Raw genomic sequence first — 21,810 nt, 5'->3', positions numbered from 1 at the left:
AGTAACTTAGACGTGTTTTGGAGACATACTTGGCTCTTGCGTCCATTGTAACATTGTAACTTCAATTTTGCTTCTAGTTCCGTGATATCATTCCTTGAAACTTGCATTTACTAATACATGATTGTTTGATTGCCGAGGAATTGCCGGGTATGCTTACCCTCAATGGCTATCCATGGCACCAAGTTTTCAAGCTGAAATCTGGGTATTTGTTTTCCTCTCCACAAAAATTTTTCAAATTTTTTTATTAATTTTTTTGAGTGAAATGACAGACCAGCATCTTAATAAAATACTTGTATAATCGAGCCATTTATATGATGTTCATGCAAAGAACACGATGTCATATCAGAGTAAAGTACTAACTGTCGCAACTACCGTTTAGCGTGTATGAGGTAGTTTTATGCAGAAGATGCTAAAACCTTTCAAAAAGTTTCGAAACAATTTGATTTTTTGTTGTTGTTCGAAGAAAGTAAGTAATATATACGCTTGTGGTGATTCTGTATTCAGACCAACTTTTAAAATAAAACTTTTAGGGCGTGAACCCTGTACCTACGTGGGCTGTACCCCGGGCGCTCGCACACCAATCTATTACTCTAACGGTCTGATCAATCTGAAACGAGTCTACCCGCAATGAGGTTCCATGTATAAAAATTGATTATAATAGATTTCTATGGTCAATCCATAAAACTAAAAACTAAATGATCATAATGGATTAATAATTGATAATCAACCAAACAGCAACGAAATCTGTTTATACCAATATAATCGATTATAATAGATTAAAATGGATTATAATAAATTATAATTTGTTTTACACGAGAGACTGGATTTCTCAAACAAAAAAACTTTCCGTGTAGTTTCAAAACTTGAACATTGCAATCGTTAAATTGAAATTTCATTTCGGCTTGTAATTTATGTTGTTATGATTTATTCTACAACTTTTTCTCAGTATTTTTTTATTTGGGGTATCACCACCGATCGCAAACTTACCCCACAGTTCAGCATACCTATGTCAATTCGATTTAAATTCTTTGAAAAAAATGAGTTTCAATAGATTATAATCGATTGTGAGGTCCCAAATTGTGAATCAATTGTGTTATCCCATTCCTTGTTTGTCAATATTTCAATTACTAAAAAAAATTCGAGAGCAGTCGGAACATTCAGGGTTTTGCCCTGATACGAGCAGTCTTGATTGCTAATATATTTCCTCACACTCAGCTTCAAGTTAAAAGTGCGCTTTCTATGATTTGCGCTTATTAATGCAATATTTGAATCCATTAGCACGCCGCAATCATTTTTGGAAAGACGTCTGAGCTAATCCCCGGTTTTGCTTTTTTGGAAAACATTTGGAAACTTTGCTTGCAATAACTATCCTAGTTTGCCAAAATTGGCAATTTTCAGATTTTCATAGTTTGGCAAAAAAAATTGCCGGTTAAAATTCAGATTGAGTGAAAAATTAATTCTATCAAAATTCGCTAGAAGTTCCGAGCCAATATTTCACCAATTTTTTTTACAAAATCAAGAGTTCTTAATTGAAATGAGAGGTTTTCTAACCCGGTATTTGCTCAACTTGCCCGAAAACGAAAAAGTTCAGACCAGGAGAGGACTTTGGGGGACGTCCCTCATAAATTTGAACCCATCATTTTGTCGGCACTTTTTTCAGAAATTTGCTGGCAGCGCAGAATGTTTTGACAACACAGGGCCTCTAGTCACTCAGGTCTCGTAAATTAAATTTTGAACACACCCTCTCGCGAACTTCTTGATCCGTCCTGTTTGAGACCAGTATTTCCCGAGAGCTGTCTTTGAATTATGTCATTATTATCCGAATCACGGATGAAAGTGTTTTACTAAACAGGATTGAATTGTTATTGCTTGTCTATAGCCATCGTCCCACTCAGGCGCGGATCTAAGATTTTCTCGATGGAGGGGCGGATTCCAAAAAAGGATGAAAATTTTGTCGACCTGTTTTAGGTCGACCGAATTGATTACCCGAGCTTTCACAAATGAGGATACAGACCTCACTTTGAGCAACTTTTCAGCGCCGCAGGCAGTTTTTTTTCTAAAAACAGGTCAAAAAATGCCGTTTTTGGGCAGTTGTTCAAATTTTTGTGACCAAAAATATCGCATTTTTTGGCGTGCGGTGCCTTTCAAAATTACTATATTTTGGCGTCAAAGACGCCTTTCTTGTAGAAAAATTTTAGGGTTGGTCGTCGAAAACTGATGTTATAAAAGAAAGACTTTTCAAGAGACTCTAAGACTATTTTTCCTTTTTCCCAACATGCAAGCTTTTATAAAAAATATTTCTGTTCCCATTGTCCAATTATAACAAAAATTGACATGCGGACTGATTGGGCCATTACAGAAGAATATTTGGTCTTGAAACTTAACTTTGTAAACCCCTCGTTACACCATAAATGTCATTTTTAAGGAAAAAGAACCATTTTTAAACATGTAATACACGTTACATTTAGAACAGAATCTATCTCTAGAACTGAGATTAATTAAGAGAGGCAGTTATTGAAGATTGACTGTAGTAGTGGAAATTATTACTATGCAAAGGGACATTTTGACAGGTGCACATACCGAGACGGGGTTGCTGCGAAGAAGATAAATGGACGCACCGAATGGTGAGAGGGGGGGGGGGTGTTGTGAATAGGTTAATTGGACATACCGAATATGCTGGGGGTTGTTGTGAAGAAGGTAATTGGACTGAGAGGGGCTGTTATGTTATACTGAAGACTATATGCCCTGACAGCTGCCATACATTCTGTGCCTGCACTCAATCCCCCTATTGTGACAGAGTGTGGACGGAGGGGGGTCTGGACATGACAGGCCATAGATTTGTTCCACTTGGCCATTCTTCCATCTCTGCTGTAGAACACAACACAACAAAACACAATTCAGCACAGCACAACACTCCATAATTGTTTCACTAAATTAAACTCGATATAAGTCAATCAGGCACTACTGCTCTTTATTGGGCCATAAAGTAATGGTTTCAAAGGACCGTTTTCAACTTTCATAGCAGCGCCGCAGGTCATAACAGCCCTGAAATCTTAATTTGGCACAATCAAAGTCTGAATAAAGCCGCACTGGTGTCTTCAGTCGCTCCGAGTCTATAGAAAAATTGCAAACGTTTTTGAAAAATGGGTGTCAACGGCTAAGCTAAGAGCCGTATAGACATAGGAAAAAGCCACATCATTTACGAGAGTGAAAAACCATGATAAGCGATTTTTTTAAAATCCTATATGAGGTATAGACACAAGGGCGGATTTAGGGGGGGGGGGGGGGGGCGCGTTTGAAAATTTTTTGAAAATCCCCTTCCCCCCCCCCCCCTACTTGAGAAAATCTTAGATTCGCCCCTGTATAGACAAACTATTACTGTTCTCGGAATGCAAACTACCGCAAGATTTTGCATTGAACGGATTTTCAATTTTTGTGTTTTTTTGTTTAATCATTGGTAGTTTTTTCGTTTCTCAATGGTGTTTTTATTGCTTTTTCATTTTAGAAAAATTTCTCACAGGAAATAAGCACCTAAGCATGTTTCCTATAAAGTTAAAGTTAGAGTTGAGATAAAACTGCGGTTAGGTTCCGTCAAAGCGAATCCAAGAATTGTCGAGATATGACTTCAGCTCCTTTCATTGAGGCTTTTATATTGGTTTACAAATTATGATGCAAATGAACAACAACTTAAGAGATGTCGAAAAAATGAACTTACCGAAAAAATTCTCGGTTTCTTGTTTGCCTGTCGAAAAAAATGAACTTACCAAAAAAAACTCTAGGTTTCTTGTTCGCCTGTCGAAAAAAAAATGAACTTAGCGAAAAAACTCTTGGTTTCTTGTTCGCTTAACATCAAAACATTGATATATTAACAACAGATATCAGGCACGTACGTTTTTTGACACGCTACCTTCTGAAACAGTGAGTTTTTGGTAAGATTTTTGTCTCTATAGCAACAAAAGTTAGCTTCGAATATCGAGCTCTGCTCAAATTAATGCAAGTTTTGATTAATTGGGGTACCTGCATCCTTTCGCTAACTTTTCGAAACAAATAATTAGCAAACTAAAAAGCATGGACTATTTCGTGTCTAAGGCTCTAAGTTGAAGTTAGAGTCAAGATAAAAATGCGGTAAACACTAGATGAGACACTTCGTGAGAGCGATAATCTTGTGTGCTTATTGATATGCGCTAATTGTTCCAATGGAAAATTCATTCAGTCAAAAAACAATGCCCCTCTAAAAAAAAACTTTTCTTTTCATCTCAAAAATCATTTCATCTGTTTAGGGAATTAAAATTCTTTTCAACCAGGGCGGATCTAGGATTTTGTCGAGGGGATGTGGTTTTCAAAAAATTTCCTAAATTTTTCAACTGTTTTTTTTCGATTGACCAAATTGATGCTCTCAGCTCCTTGTTCTAGCAGTATTTGTTGCGCCGCAGGTAAATTTTTGAAAAGCTGACCAAAAAAGGCATTTTTACGCATTTTATGGACAGCTTTGACCAAAAAATTGTTATTTTTTTCGGCGCGCGCTCCCCCCAAAAAATAGTATAAGTTGACGCCAGAAGCGCTTTTACAAAAACTTAAGGGTCCGCCAGCCGAAATTGGAAGTCTTAAAATAGTACCGAAGGTAGGGGGGTCGGATCTTTGAGGAGGAGAGCGTCCCCCACGTCGCTAACCCGTCGCTGTTTTGAACTATATAAATAAAAATTGCAGCTATTTCAGTAATTGCTTTCCAAAAGCAAAGCTCAAAATAGCAACTTTCTTTCTTTCTTTTTTTGGGCATGTTAAAAGACACATGCTAATTGGTCGGTCCTCATGATAAATACATGTGAAAGTTGCAGAAGTGAATAATCAACAACCTTATGAGTTTTATCGAAGATTTCGAAGCAAAGTAGCTTGAACTAGTTCTGAAGACAGCCCTATTTGCATTATTCATGAAGACAACTCTGTAATCCATTTAACTGTACCTATTTGAATTTCAGAAAAAAAAACATTAAATAAAAATTAAGTTTAGAGTGTATTTCAATTTTTTAACTAGCCTTTTTTGACGAGATTTTTTCTATAACCAAAAAGTTTAGTTGTCGTAAGCTTAATTTTAAAAATATTTTACATCTGTGATCACCTGTTAATTTATGGGGTTTGAAAGATTTGCCAATTTGGCTAGTTTGGGATATATAATGCGCAATGTATTTCGTGCTGTTAGCTCGCAAGCGGAGCTTTAAAACGTCTCAGTTGATCTATTTTTTTTGCTGAAAGTAAAAAATATATCATTTTGTACTTATCATAGCATGTGGGGGGGGGGATATTTTTTAAATTTTTTATTAAAAAAACTGAAGAGCATTTACCGTTTTTTTTTAAAAAATTATTCAGTTTCTGCAAATGGAACTTACCTGCATAGATTTAAAAATCAGCACTGTTGCAATTCATGCACAATTATGGAAAAAATTGAGAAAGAAACTAAAGCAATTTTAAAATGATTTTTCAAGCAAAATTCAGTAAAAGAAAATTGAAAATTTTCCGGAAACTGGTGGCTGCAAAAAAACCCACGCCCCTACCCCCGTCTCGGGGATTCAACCCTCTGCCGACTCAAAGGGTTCCTTCTTTGTACCATATTGAGATATCCATTTTTGGCTGGCTGACCCTAAACAAATTTTTTAAAGGGACCTTCGGCAACAATATACACTAATTGAGAGCGTTTTTTGGTCAAACTTATCCAAAATATGCCTAAAAATGCTTTTTTTACCCTGTTTTTATAAAATTTCGCCTGCAGCTCAGTGGTTTGGAAGAGCTTGGAAAATCAATATGATCGATCTAAAAATTATTCATAAAATTGACCAAAGTTTCAAGATGAGTAATTTATTGAGGACAAGTTCACAATTTTTGAAAAACGTAGGGCAAATCAGTATGCGGAATTTTTAATGAAGCTCGCAATTCTACTTCTACAATTTTCAGTCGAAAGTTTTTGCATATGGCAAACTGTGGTGGTAAATTTTGTTATAGCTGGGTCACAAAAATCTAACAAAAAATTGACATCTCATCCGGAAAAAGGCCCACTCCTGTTGCACTTTTTTTGTAACGCGTCCTCCCTAACGCGTCTTTTGTAACGCGTCGTTTACCTAAATTCAAGTTGCACAAGTTTGTTGCGTATTTTTTGTCAGCCCACCCATTTTCTGGGAACAAACATTCAACAGCATAATTAAAACTCTATCATAAATTTTGCTTTATAAATTTAGGCAGTTTATCCTCATATAATAAAGATGTACAATGAAGGGATCTTAAAAACAATTCAGCGTTGTTTCGTTTCATATGCAAATCGGGTAATTTTTCTGTTACCCTAGGGTTCCGAATATCTTGCCAAAACTCTCTCAAATAAGTTTCATTTTGATTCTATCAATTGGTATCAAAATTCGCTTAAATGGTGACGCTGTTAAGTTAGTTTGGGGCTAAAATGACGTTGGTTTAAGAAATAAGTTGCTAAAACACGCGGGGGTTCAAATTTCCTCTCCCTAACTTTTTTTATCGTAGAATCAAACGCTTTTCTCATTATGTCTTTGTATAAAAACCAAATGTCTTCATATTAGGTTGATTAATTCTCATGCCGAACCTATATACAACAGCAAAAGATATTTACGCGTTTGTATTAGAAACAAAATATATAAGCTTATATAATTTGTTTCCAATACAAACGCGTACTTATCTTTTGCTGTTGTAATTAGGTTCGGCGTGAGAATTAATCAACCTAATATGAAGACATTTAGTTTTTATACAAAGACATAATGAGAAACGCGTTTGATTATACGATAAAAAAAGTGAGCGAGGGGAGATTTGAGCCCCCGCGTGTTTTAGCAACTTATTTCTTAAACCAACGTCATTTTAGCCCCAAACTAACTTAACAGCGTCACCATTTAATCGAATTTTGATACCAATTGATAGAATCAAAATGAACCTTATTTGATTCTATCAATTGTAACTAATTCAAGCCGGTAATAATGTTCTTAGCTTTAATTCAGTATCTCTACACGCTCAAAAAATAGATGCAAACCTTTTTTTGCATTCCCTGTAAAGTTCTAACTGTAACTTGTACAAGTACAGGCGCTTAATGCTCCGATTTTTGAAGAAAATGACGGAATTTTTAACCTTTGGGTGGTTTTTCATTCCGTCATTTTTTGAAATTTCAGCTAAAGGTTTTGACAGATTAATTTTGCACCATCTGAAAGATAATTTTCCGGAGCTCAAATAAAAGAAAATCATCTGTAGTCGTTTTCCGTAAAATTATGAAGGTTTGAAACTTGCCAATTTTGCCAGTTTGGGATACTGAACTCGCGATATATTATAACACGCGCAAGCGGCGGATTAAATAGTTTCAAAGTGAATTGAAGCAAGTCATTTGTTTTTATTAGTAGGATACAAGACACTAAACAATCTTTCTCAACTTTACATTATTTGTGGGTGTTAAATTCTAGAAAAAAACGAAAAACTCTTCTTTATTTTTTTAAATGTTATTTGATCATTTTTAAGGCATAGTTTTTCGATTGATTTTAAAGTGCAATCGAAACAATCACTATTTTAAAGTGCAATCGAAACAATCACTATTTTAAAGTGCAATCGAAACAATCACTATTTTAAAGTGCAATCGAAACAATCACTATTTTAAAGTGCAATCGAGTTTCACTTTGATATACGAGCAGTTTTTTTTATCTTGGAAGCAGAAAAGACGCAAGACCATGTTAAAAACTGATTCCATATAGGTTAGACTGACCAGTAAAACTCGAGCACTCCACAAATAGAGTGATGAGGGTAGTTGGACAGCCAAGACAGCTGTGCTTCCGAGGAGTTAATCCGCTCCACGAACGGGGCTATCTGCAGGTAACTGGCCATCAGCTGCATTGATGCTCCCAACTTAGTCCTCTTCTCCAGTATTGAGGTGTTGTTGTTATTGTTGTACTGGGTGATGAATCGAACGGTAGCTGTTGCCGAATCCTGGATCTTTCCGCGGCAGAACACTTCACACCTATACTCCCCTGCGTCCGTCTCTTGTGGTTGCCGATGGTCGTCGTCTCGCGCGAACAGAATCTGAAGGTGGCCCGAGGGAAGAATCATTCGCCTTTAAATCAAACATGCGTTTTTGAATTGCTATTGAATAAATTAAGTGAAAATTACGTGTTTAACATAAAAATTCGATTTGCCCAAAAATATTGTTCTTGTTTTTTTTTCACGAGACTTTCTCATATATGTTTTTGTTTACTTTGGGAAACAAAATTGTACTGACTGTCCTTTAAGGTCTATGAAATAAATTTCCAATAAATTTTCCTTCCAAAATTCAAAAAATTGCTTTTAATAATTTTTAGTCACACAAATTATAGCTTCACCCAGTATGTCATTTGTATGACGGGATGCGTGTGCGTGTAATTGGGGGAGTTATGGCGATCTACCTGTCGGATGACTGGACGAGGTCGTAGTTGAGTCCAGTGCTAGCCCGGAAGAACCAGTGCACCCTGTGCTCTTTTCTGTCCACATTCTCCACACTGCACTCCAACAACACCACCACCCCCTTCATTGTAGCCTCCCCCTCCAAATGTGCATTTGACGAGGGGGAGAACACTGTGACGTCATTAGGGGTGCGTCTGAACAATGGCACCTTACAACCGGGGTAGTCTAAACAGAACGAACTCAGAACACTCACTTACATCTGAAAATACTTGAGTATATTGTTTAATAAGAATTTTTTAGTTTCAGGATTATCTAGTTCAGGATTAACTAGATTATCTAGTTTCAGGGCGTACGTTTTTTTTTCAGGAATTCGACCCCTGCCGCGACCCAAAGGGTCCCCCTTTGTACTATTTTGAGATACCTATTTTTGACTGACTGACCTTACAATTTATCTAAAGGCGCCTCTTCGGCGTCGATCTATCCTAATTTTGAGGGGGGGGGGGGGGGAGAGATTTTTTGGTCGAAATTTTCGAAAAAGTGCCTCAAGACGCCTTTTTTTGACCTTTTTACAAAAATTTGCCTGCAGCGCAGAAATTTCGTCAAATTACAGGCTTCATAATGGTTTGGCAGAGCTCAGAAAATCAATTTGGTCGACCTAAAAAAAAGGTGGAGAAAATTTTCAAAATTAATCCGCTCCCTCCCCTGGAGAAATTCGAAATTCCTAGATCCGCGCCTGGTGATAACGCAATTACTTTTCTGCAGTATTACCCCAAAGTCTGATTTGTACCTCAATTCCGCATGATAAAAACTTAGCTTTTTTTTATCAATTCAGCCGGTTATAGAAAAACAATACAATTTTTGCATTTGCAAATGTGCCTGGGAGACATCCAGAAACCAAAACTGTTGTCCTTAATTTTACAAGATTTCTCCCGAAAAAGCTTTTACAAACGTAGTCATTAGATAGTTTCAATTAAAGGCGTCATTCGCATTTTTTAAAAAACCGAATGTTTTTACCTATGGTGAGATTCAAATCTCTTTTTGCTTTTCGTTTTGATATTTTAAAAATTGTTTTATTTTGTCCCCCGCAATTTCTACCCTCCCCCATCCCCAAAAGTTGAAGCTGAAAGTTCCTAACAAGTGTCTTTCGATGCTTATCAACTTTGTACAGTCGGTGACTTTATAAGCCAAAACGTGAAAAACTATGCAAACAAATTCAAGGCTTATCAAAAAGAGTTGATAAAGAGTTTAACTCACCTTTTCAGTGATTTTAAGTAGTAGAGTTGTATTTTTTAGGATTGAGACACTTTTCTGTCTAATTAATTTCAAAAAATTGTCATGGCAATGCAACATATTACATTAACCATCTTTTGGAAACAAACGGCAAAGTATTCTGAAAAGTCGCTGGCATACTTGGTTCATACTTTTTTGGCCCTTATCTTTAGGAGTAGATGTCATTTCTACCAATTAATTACGAGTAGCCGTCTCGTTGCTACAATCTTATGAATACTCTCTCAGGTCATTTGGTCCAGCTGCTAACCAGAGCGTTTGCAACAAATATTGTTCACACAAATTTTAACATATTTAAAGACTTGTCTCTGGAATCCAGGAACATACAGACAGAAAATTGTGCGCCTATCAAAATTGTAATGCACGCAAACTTTAAGTTATGGCGATTGTTGGTCTTGAAATTGGGAGAATTTTTCCATGTGCTGAGTCGGTTGGGGTACTATTCAATTATTTGACTATCAAAAACAATGGCAATAAAAACAGAATCCATTATTTAAACAAGATTGATTTAAATCGGATTTATGGCAAAGATTAAACATCAAAAAATCATTTGAGCGAATTCAAACAGTTCCTTCTTACATGTAAACAACTGCTGAATTGGAAGCTTCTTCAAAAAAGCTGATCAAACAAATTTTTTATTGCATTGAAAACCTCAGTTCCAGTACCTCTACGTTATGTTAAAAAACAATACAAATCGCATTGGATTTAAATAAAAAATTTTGCTAGACTGTTGGCCGATATGTGAATGTTACGGTGATTGCTCTGTAACGCTCTTTATACTTTGCATTTTTTTCCAGAAAAAAATCTTTAAAAGTTTAATTATTTGTTCCTAGCTTCATAAAAAAGAACCAAAAAGAAGTGGCTTCAAACGGAATATTTGGATCACTTTTTTCACATTGAAGTAACAGAGCAAAACAACACTTTTTAATTAAAAAAACACTTAAAACATAGTTCTCTAATTTTGACAACCTATTTGCGTTTTCATCCAATGTAGAAAATTTTCTTCTACACGACGCTTAAGAACTAATAGTTTTAAGAAATCAGGTAGAGTTGCAAATGTTTCCTTTGGCTAATTAACTAACATCAAGATCGAAAAACCAGCGAAAACTTAATTTAAAAAGTGGAAATAATTGGATTTGTCCTTCTTGACACTGAAGTTTATTTAATTTGCAACTTAGATTTTCTTGAGGTCGCAAAAATTGAAGTAAACCAAACTTCGTCCTAAGCGTCGCACGCTGCTGGAGTTGTCGGTTTTACAACTGGGGTTGACAAATCAAAGAAAAAACAAAAAAAAATACAAAATATTGTTTTTTTTGGTTCCGACCATTGAAAATTGTTTGTTTTTTGTTGTTTCGAAAAAAATAGCAAATTGTTTTCGGGTGTGTTTTAATATTTTTTTTTGTTTTCTGTGCAAAATCAGCTACCACAAAAATTATTGGAGAAAATTGAATGGTTATGAGTTTTTCCAATCATGTTTCGAAATTCGAAATTTTGTCGATGAAGCTCAATTCACCGATTTCATACGCGATCGTATTTTTCTTGCATCACACCACCCACTAAAAACGACACTAAATTGAAGAAAATCAAAAATAAAAGGTTTTTCGTTTTTTCTGAATATCGTCGTAACATCCTGTGCTATTTGCATAGCTACCGGCTATCATGGTTTTAAATTGGAGATTGTTTGCCTGACATTTTAATGCAAAACATGTTCAAAAACTTGCATATTTGCAATTGAATTAATGTAGGCGATTTTGATTGAGTCGCGCCTACAACTATTATAATAGGAAAATAAATGTTTCGTTTCAAGGTCAAAAACTTTTATTTCATACCATTGAAAATTGGGAGAAAAGTTTTCGTTTTTTCTTTGTTTTTTGTTCACATGGCAAAATCAAGTACCTTAAATAATCATCGTATCTCATATCTCCTGAAATATCTCATTTAAAAAAATTTCAGTCTTTTTCAAACGACATAGAGAAACTCAAAACATTTTTTCAGTGTCGTGAAAAACTCGTTTAATTTTTTTTTGGCGTTTTTTTGAGTAAATAAGATGAGCAAGCAGGCTTTTTTTGTTTTTTTTTGTCAACCAAATCAATTACCACAATTAATCATTAGATTGAGTGGACTGATAAATCATAATGAAACCTTTGCAACTCTGATTTGAAAGACATTTAAAAACTTTGACACGTTGTCCCAGTGTCGAGAAAAACTGATTTAGATATTTTGAGTTTAAGTTCAATTTCGAGCAAGTAAAGCTTATTATAAAAGGATAAATCACGAAAACTTTGTTTTGCTCCAGTACAATTTTTTTTCGACAATTGGACAATGAACTTATTATAGCTAAGTCAACGTAGAAACTAAAATAGAATTACAAAAACTTACGCAAATCTTTCGTACATTACTCAATAAAAAATGGAGAGAAAAATCAAAGTTGCAGACCAATTTTTGTCGACGCTGAGAAGACATTTTTGATAATTTTTTGGAATCCGAATAACGTCGAAACTATCAGTGCTTTATTAAAAAACACAAATGATGGATCTAAAATCAGTAAGAAAAAACACACTTTGTCTCTAATTTTTGAATTGATCAAATCGCTGAACTAAAAGATTTAGGCGTGAAAAACTTATTTTACCTGTATCTTCTTTATTTCTTTCTTACCTTTGACTATTAGTTTGGCGTGCGCCCTGTGTGAATCTGCCACACACGTCACCCCCATGAGGTGCATAAGTCCATCTGTGATCTCCCCCTGTCTCTGCCCCCTCAGGAGTCCCCTGATGTAGAGGCTGTTGTTGGGATAGACGCCCATGTACAGTCCCTGTCTGTCATCCACCTGCAGGGGAAACAGGATCTCTGGCTCACCATCCTAAACACACTTGCAAATTGAGACATGATACTTGGTGGATTTTTTCCGTCAGTGTACGATTCACTCTTATTATCCTCACTTTGTTTATAGCATCACACATATAATCTCAATGATGAACTCAGCGTAGTATTAAGCGATATCAATCATGAACCTCGCACATTATTGCTCCGACTTTTAAACCAATTTTTTCAACTGTGCATTATATATATTTAGCACACTGTCTAATTAAAACCAATTGACTTTCATCTGAAGTAATAATTCGTTCATACCGATGTGAATAATCTCTGAAGTCATGATCTTTAATCTCTTGATACTAAAAATGGGAAACTAATTCATTCAATTAAATCTTTCGCTGCTATTTCAATTTATGGACCCTAAGAGGTTATGGGCGATTTCGTGAAGAATTGAGACTCTACGCCTGACAGCATCAGAGAGTAAAATTCTACGGTGGTTTGTATGAATAGGATTTCAAGAGAAAGAAAAGAATTGGTTGTATGAATTACAACTTTGAAAATAGAAGTTTTGAAAGAAAAGAGAAGTTTTGAAAGAGAAGTTTTACAATTCGAAATTTGAAGTGACATTTAACCATGGCACGAAGTATTCAAACAAGATTGGAAAAATTGACTTTTTCGGGAAATGAAAATGATTGGGAGTATTTTGCTGAGCAATTTGAAGCTCGTATAGTTCTTTTGAATTTAAAGAAAACGTTGAAGGGAACAGATGTTCCAGGAAGTAGTGAAAATGAGACTAATGTTAATGATAGAAAAGAACAATTGTGGTGTGAATTAATACAATGCCTTGATCGAAAGTCTGTAATGCTAATAAAACGCGATAAACCAGATGGTTCAGCGGCATGGAATCAGCTGCAAAGCTACTTTAAAAGTACGGAACGACCACGTGTTCAAAGAATGTTAAATGAAATTTCTAATTTGAAATTAGAGGCGAGCGAATCGATTAAGGACTACATACTTAGATCGGACAATTTGCAAATGAATCTACAAGAAGCGGGAGAGGGTATTTCTGAAAAAATGATGATTGCAATGCTTTTAAAAGGACTACCAAAAGAATTTGATAATTTTACAACTGTGGTGAATTTTTCGAAAGATGCAAAAAGCTTGGACGAGATTAAAAGAGATTTGTCAAATTTTGCCGAAACAAGCAAGACTTTTTTGCAGAAAAATTCAACAAATGAAACGTTTTTTAGTAATAAAACTATTAAATGCTACAGTTGCGGAAAGCAAGGTCATAGAAAACAGGATTGCAAGAAAGACATAAAATGCTACAATTGCAATCAAATGGGACATTTTGCTAGAGATTGTAGGAAAAATACCCAAAATAACCATTCAAATAGCAGCCATCAAAAACAGTTTACATCAAAAAATCAACAAAACAAAAGCCATTTTACTTCAGAAAATGAAAACACTGTCGACTTTTTCAGTTTTCATTCTAATGACAATGATTTTGGCGTAAATTCCGACAAATTTTGCTTGATTGATAGCGGTTGCTTTGCGCATATGTTTAAAACACGCGAATTTTTTACGGAACTTGATACGAATATTAATGGAAATGTTGGCTGTGCAAATGGAAGTAATTCAAAAATTGTGGGAAAGGGAAAAGTAACGTTTAATGTTCAAACAAGTGATGGTCGATTGATAACTATAGAACTGAAAGATACTCTGTTTGTACCTACGTATACGGCAAATTTAGTTTCTGTATCTAAACTTAACAGAAATAAAGCTGATGTAATGTTTGATGATGTTTGTCCCAGAATAATTTTACCAGATAGTTCTGAAATTTTGCTTCAAAATCAACGAGATCTTTTCAAAATGAAAATTGAACTGGCAAATGAACACTCTGTGGAAAATGTTGCAATGGTTGTTTCGGACATAGAAATTTGGCATAAACGGCTTGGTCATAATAATTTTGATGACATCAAGAAATTAGAAAATCTAACGGAGGGAGTTAAATTTAGCCAAAAGAAACATAATAACTGTGTTGATTGTCAAACTGAAAAAGCTAAGCGGAAAGCGATACCAAAAGTTTGGGGGACTAGAGCTACAGAAAAACTAGAAATTGTTCATACGGATATTTTGGGACCAATTGATACGATATCTGTAGACAATTTTAAGTACGCAATAGGTTTTATTGATTCCTACACAAGATTTTCTGCGGTTTACTTATTGAAAAATAAAAGTGATAGCACTCAGATGCTCAAACAGTTCATAGCGGATTATGGTAAACCAAAAACAATAGCTAGTGATAATCCAAAAGAGTTCAAATTTGGAAAGTTTAAACAGTTTTGTCTTGATAATGCCATAAGAACTGAATTTTCTGCGCCTTATACACCAGAGGAAAATGGTAAAATAGAGCGAACTTGGGGTAGTGTAATGGCAATAACTAGATGTCTTTTACAAACTGCCAGCATGGAAAAGAAATTTTGGTCTTTTGCATTGAAAACAGCTTTCTACTTGAAAAACCGAGTTTATCATTCTGCAATTGGGGTAACCCCATACGAAAAATTTTTCCAAAGCAAACCTGATTTGAAACACGTAAAAATTTTTGGTTGTGCTGCATATATGTTTGTCGAAAAAGTAAACATGAAAAAACTTGATTCAAGGGCCGTGAAAGGATTTCTGCTTGGATATAGTCTGAACAGTAAATGTTATATAGTAGGAACTGAGCTTGATGGAAACTTTGAATTTTTGGAGAGTAGAAATGTTACTTTTGATGAAAAAGTTTTTCCTTTCAAAAATGACGATGAAAATGATTCTGGACGGGAATTGGAAATAAGCGTTGAAAACTATTCTGAGATTTCTGAGAAAAATTCTGCGGATAATGTCAATGGCGGAAACCTTGAAAATGATCAATTACGCCGCAGCGAACGGATCAAACAATTAAATGCGCCTGAGATATCATTTTTTAGAAATGAGACAATTTTTGATGAGTGTTGGCTAGCTGATGCAACTTTTTATGTTGATAATTTGCCAAAAAATGCTAACGATGCACTTTCTAACCCCAATTGGAAAAAAGCAATGCAGGATGAATATAATTCTCTGATCAACAATAATGTCTGGGAATTAGTTCCACAAACGGATCAAACTATTTTGGGGGGAAGGTGGCATTTTACTTTGAAATACAATAATGAGGGGGGAATTTCAAGATACAAGGCAAGATATGTGGCTAAAGGCTACAATCAAATCAAAGGCGTTGATTTCAAGGAAACCTTTTGTCCTACAGTAAAAATGGCAACATTACGACTTATTTTAGCAATTTCAACAGCTAAGGGTTTTGATGTAAGACAATGGGACGTAAAAACAGCCTATCTAAACGCTAATTTGGAAGAGAATGTCTTCCTGCAACAACCTGAAGGTTTTGAGCAGAAAGACAGTGGGGGTAATCAACTTGTTTGTAAGCTAAATAAATCTATTTATGGATTAAAGCAGTCAGGAAGAAATTGGTACTATACCTTACAGATGTTCCTTAAGTCAATAGATTTTACAGCGTCAAAAAGTGATCCCTGTCTTTTCATGAGAATTTCAAAAGATGTTTTGGAATACGTATGCATTTGGGTGGATGATATAATTTACGCTTGCAATGATGCTAACAAGTTTATATCATTTGAACAACAAATATCTAGTCAATTCAAAATCAGCGAAACAGCAAAACTTTATTGGTTTTTGGGGATGAAATTCAACTTTTGTGGGGATGGGTTAGAAATTTCTCAGGAAGCGTATATTGACAAGCTACTGTCAAAATTTGGTTTGATTGAGTGTAAACCAGTGTCTACACCTGCAGCTGATGGTTTAAAACTTTGTAAACGGCTACCAAATGAGGTGAAATTAGCAAACGACAAAGATTATAGAGGACTTATCGGCAGTCTAAGTTACTTGTCAATTACTACAAGGCCTGATATTTCATTCATCGCTCATTGCTTGAGTAGATATGTGAACGACCCTACTGAAGTACACTGGATTGCTGCAAAACGAGTTCTACGATATTTGAAAGGAACTAGATCGTATAAACTTATCTACAGACGATGTACTGCTACGCCAATCTTGTATGGCTATTCTGATTCTGATTGGGGAGGTGACAGTGACACTAGACGCAGTACTAGTGGATATTGCTTTTTCCTGTTTGAAAACAATGGTGCAATATCGTGGGCTAGCAAACTCCAAACTACTGTTGCAAAATCTACAGCTGAATCAGAGGCTACAGCTCTTTCGTTAGCCTGTAATGAAGGATTATTCCTGTTGAATTTACTGATCGAAATCAAACTCGATTTAATTGATTTCAAAATGTTTGTGGACAACCAAGCATGTATTTCTCTTGTGAAAAACGACGTTAACAAGGGAGTCGTAAAACATTTTGCTATTCATCTACATTTCATCAGGGACTTAATTCAAAAGAAACAGTTGGATTTGAACTATATTGGGACTGACAATATGGTGGCTGATATTCTCACTAAGAATTTGGGCAAGACAAAGTGCAAACGTTTTGGGCTTCAGATGTTCGCCAATTGAGTGGGGGTTTCAACTGTGCATTATATATATTTAGCACACTGTCTAATTAAAACCAATTGACTTTCATCTGAAGTAATAATTCGTTCATACCGATGTGAATAATCTCTGAAGTCATGATCTTTAATCTCTTGATACTAAAAATGGGAAACTAATTCATTCAATTAAATCTTTCGCTGCTATTTCAATTTATGGACCCTAAGAAATTTCAGCAATCAAAACACTAAATTTCAGCCAAAACTTTTTATACTTCGATGAAATTATTGTTTCCCAAATCAAATTCTAAAATCATTTTGACCTGCGTTCTGTTCATTTTGGGGGTCTTATGCACTAAACGGCCCAAAATTAGTTTTTCTACATAGAACTAAAAATTTTTGTGTTGAGTCTGATTGGCTAATTCAACAACGCGTACGTTTCGTCGATTAATATTTCAAGCAGATAAAACCTTGTCTGGGGAAAGTTTCACGAATGACGTAAAATTACTTTTTTTTATGTGACCAAGTTTTACATTTTCTTTAATTTCGGCTCAAGTTTTTATCTGCTAGAAACGTTGACTGAAATGCCTGACCATGTTGCTTGAGTTTGATTGGGCCAATCAGGTTCAACCGCATAACTTTCAGCTCAAGTTATACAAACATTGATTTTGGGCCGTTTAGAGCATAAGACCCCATTTTGGTAAAGTTCTGAAGATTTATTAACTTCCAATTTGGCCATAATCTTCGACTTAATTGTGCGCGTTTTCGAGAATTTATCTATGATGCTTTTACGCAATTCATTTAAACGTGGCGACTTTTCCGGAATTAATTGAATTGTAAAACAATAAATCGCCCGCGATCAGTTTTTAACAAGTTTTTTCAATAAAGCAATTATCTCGGACGCTTTGAACTTATTCTCGCTTTAAAGATTTTTTATATAATGCTGGAAGCGTAACGCGAACTATTTATGCGTTGAGAAGTATGCCGTAAACTTTGAAATGTAGAGAAGACTGCTCATATCAGGGGAACGCGTAAAGTTTTCCGGCTGCTCCTAAAAAAGTATGGAACAGTTTTCGACTAAATTAAGAAATTGATAAAACTTCCAAAAAAAAATTTGTTCAAAAAAAATTTTTCCCCCTTAGTTCCCTTCACAGGCTGAGTAAAGTTGATGTAATTACCATCCACACAGATAGATGTAATTACCGCCTAAAAAATTAAAATAGGAACAAGTGGCTCGCATCAAGATATTCTGAAGAAATTCCTGAGCCGGACTCGCAAAATAGCCAAAAATTACAAATTAGCGAACGTCAAAACATAGTTTTATGAAAAAATATCGCAAATAAAAGACTATTTTGCCAAAAGTGGTAATCAATGTTCTATTTTTCAAAAACATTCCGAAACGTATTAAAAAGTTAATTCATGACGATGCGAACAGCTTCGCTTCGTTGATTTTTTTTATTATTGATAGCAATTAATGAAAGTATTATTAGAAATGCCGTTTGCTGGCACTTAAAGGAAGGATTGACCAAAACTTGCCTTTTTTGGCGCTCATATTTTTCCCTAAAAACTTCAATCGCGCAGAAAAAAAAATAATCAAAAATTTCAATTTTGGTCGACACAACTGAACGTTGTTCAATTCGTGCTTAAAAAGGAAAATATAACTACAATTTTCAGCTTGAAATAGCTTCTATACGCAATGCTTAAACGCAAAATCAAAATTAGTGTGAACAAGATGGCTCGTTTCTAGGCGAATGCCTGAATGTTTCGACTGCCCTGTAAATCTCGCACCACCATCCAATCCAGGCTACCTAAAGAACTGAATACTTTAACAACGTATTGATTAGACCAAATTGTTGGTGTTTGGCAATTCAGCAGACAATTGTTAAAAGAATGGCGCACAGACAATTCGGCCAAAGACAATTCAGCCAATTTGAAATTCAGACAATTCAGCCAAAAATATATAGACAATTCAGCCTGAGACAATTCAGCCAGTTTTACAAAACACTAGATTCGAAAAAAAATCAGAATTGGAGCTATTTCTCGGTTTAAGGTCGCTGGTGGGCGCGCTATGCATGCGTCGCCTCTTCGCGGCGATAACCGGCTCTAAATTTTGTAATGAGTCCTTACCCTCTGTAGGCAAGCTCGCAACACGTAGGCGCGACTGCGGCGGTCATTATTATTGGCTGAATTGTCTCTGGCTGAATTGTCTGCATACTTTTGGCTGAATTGTCTGAATTTCAAATCGGCTGAATTGTCTTTGGCCGAATTGTCTGGACGCGAAAAGAAAATCATGTTTTTTTTTAATAGATTTTATACCAAAAATTGCTTAAATTTCTGAGGAAATTAAAACGCTCAATTCAATTCTTCAACGTTTCCATTTCTAAATATAGCACAAGACTGCTCGTATCAGGGCGAAGCCCTGAATGTTCCGACCGCCTTTTAATGTTTATGGAGCATTAATACCATTTAAGAAATTAAATGAAATAAAACAAAATGAAATTTTTTTTCTTCTAAAATTTGAATTTTTTTAATGAAAATTATCCCCCCACACGCCATATTAAGTACAAAAGGATAGATTTCGCTCCTTGTATCAAATAAATTATGGCAAATAAGCCTCTTTCAACCAATTTGGAACGATTTCTAAGACGGATTAACTCTCCGCTTACGCGTTAATAGCGCGAATTATATTGCGCGTTAATTGTCCCAAATTGGTCAAAATGGCCAAAATGGCAATCTTTAAACCCTCATAACTTTACGAAAAATGATCACAGGTGAAATATCTTTTCAAATTTAAGCTCAGGACAACAATACCTTTTGAATGATATAGAAAAATTCTGTCAAAAATGGCTAGTTAAAAAGTCGAAATTTGTCTGAAGAAAAAAAAAACCCACCCCGAGCACAAATATTCCGTTACTTTCGTATCGAAAGTCGGAACAATTACTTTCGTATCGAAAGTCGGAACAATAAGCTATCACCTGCTCATGCTCAATTTCTATGCTAAATTTATTCGAAAATGTTTGTTCTTATTCCGCTCTAAAAAAAGTCAAATTGAATGTTTTAAGTTGACTCAGCATTCGCTTTATTTTTTTTTACCCATAGAGAAATTCAAAATTTGAAGAAAAAAAAATACTCAAAAAGTTGTTTTTGATTTAATGATTTTTTGACTTAAAATTTTCATGTCTTATTTTTGTAACGCTAATTGAGTTGAGTCTATTATTTGTTTTAGAAATTTTTCTGAACCACTGAACAAGCCACTCAGGCGCTAACAGCACAAAATCTATCGTTAATTGTCTCAAACTAGCAATTTTCAAAAGACGATAGTTATACGGAAAAAGATCAACGGATATTTTTTTTTATTTTGAGCTCAAGGTATCAATACTTTTCATATAGTAGGAAAAAAAATCCCTCAAAACGGCCAGTTGAACAATTGAACCTTGTCTGAAGAAAAATTAACCCCACATATCAATACTTTCTTTGAAACTCAGGACAACAATTGCAGCTACTAACTTCAGTATTTGAAAAATTTACTTGTCTAAAATTATCTGACAATAATTTAAATCAAAAAGACGAATACATCGCTGTCTGCAGATTGATTAAAAAGTTTGAAAATGTGGCCCTCGTTTTTATACCAAATTGGCCATTTCAAAACCCAGTTATTTAACAAAAAACTTTGCAGGTGAACATTTTATCATTTTATGATCTTCAATATGTCGTTATATTTCATATCTTCAAAAAAATCCTTCAAAAATTGTCATTGATTGAGTTCAAGTTAACTTAGAGTAAATTTTTCCCCATAAAATTAGTCCGTTTTATTGGCGGTTAAAAATGGTCAATTTATGCAATTTGCTTTAATTTTTTATATAACTTTTAAGGCATAAGCTATGGTCAGTTCATCAGGCTCAGTCGTGTGAAAATTGAATTGAGATGAGCTATTTTGGACGCAAGTTTTATCGGCTAGCTTATGAGTTCACTTGTGAGGGGGTTGAATTTTCAAAAAAAAATTTGAGTAGAAAAATCATCAGTTGAGATCAGGTGATGTAATCATAGTGAGTTATGACCGATGTGGTTAACTCATAGAGTAATTTCGGATAGAGTACACCGTCTGCTCGTCACGCTATCTTATTTTCGGCCGGATAGATTCGTGCAACTTCTTAGTCTAATACCGATCCTAATCTTACTCTTATACTTTCTAGTCTCAGGGTGTTTAACTAGTCTCTGCTAGGCTCAATAGATCTAGGGTATACTGGTTTGTTGCGGCTGCTGAAGTTCTCTTGGAGAGACAACTAATTTCTAAGTTAAATTCAAATATCTCTGGTGCTGAAATTACAAGTTATTTCAGCACTTACAAATAAGTGGGTTGTTAGTTAGATGGATCATGATTGGTTAATATTAAATACTTTACAGTGGTAAAATATCTAATTTATCCAATCATAAAATATAGTTTAGATCAGGTTCCACCCATCCGGGTTTTACAGAGTTTTTTAGAATTATCTTTCTGCAATTCAAAGGATGGATGATGAACGTTGGTATTCGGCGAACATCGTATTCTTGTCCGGTTCCTCTTGTTAGAGAAGTTCCAGGACGCTGGAGTTAGGGACATCAATCATTGTGTCGTTTTGTGACAACGACTGTGTTTCCCAATGAAATCAATCTGATTGCAAAATGGTTTGCTATGACGGGTTTTTCTGTATTATGTAGAGAACTTGTTTTGTGTTCAACCTCGTCTGGGAATGGCGTGGAGATTGTG

The 21,810-nt window shown here is 35.1% G+C and overlaps 1 protein-coding gene across 1 annotated transcript in view; it reads right to left on the bottom strand.

Annotated features, from left to right (window-relative positions):
• Positions 1 to 21,810, bottom strand: part of LOC134841850 (uncharacterized) — a 135,476-nt gene that overhangs the window by 27,569 nt on the left and 86,097 nt on the right. Inside the window, exons 15-18 of the mRNA XM_063857889.1 lie at positions 12,367 to 12,571; positions 8,427 to 8,649; positions 7,754 to 8,098; positions 2,669 to 2,868 (exon numbers count right to left, since the gene is read on the bottom strand). Of these exons, the coding sequence (XP_063713959.1) occupies positions 2,669 to 2,868; positions 7,754 to 8,098; positions 8,427 to 8,649; positions 12,367 to 12,571 (973 nt within the window). The remainder of the gene's footprint in view (positions 1 to 2,668; positions 2,869 to 7,753; positions 8,099 to 8,426; positions 8,650 to 12,366; positions 12,572 to 21,810) is intronic.

Source organism: Symsagittifera roscoffensis, chromosome 3 (genome assembly GCF_963678635.1).
Source record: "Symsagittifera roscoffensis chromosome 3, txSymRosc1.1, whole genome shotgun sequence".
NCBI lineage: Eukaryota > Metazoa > Xenacoelomorpha > Acoela > Convolutidae > Symsagittifera > Symsagittifera roscoffensis.
The sequence above is the reverse complement of the archived record's forward strand: the minus strand, read 5'-3'. Positions and strand labels throughout refer to the sequence as shown.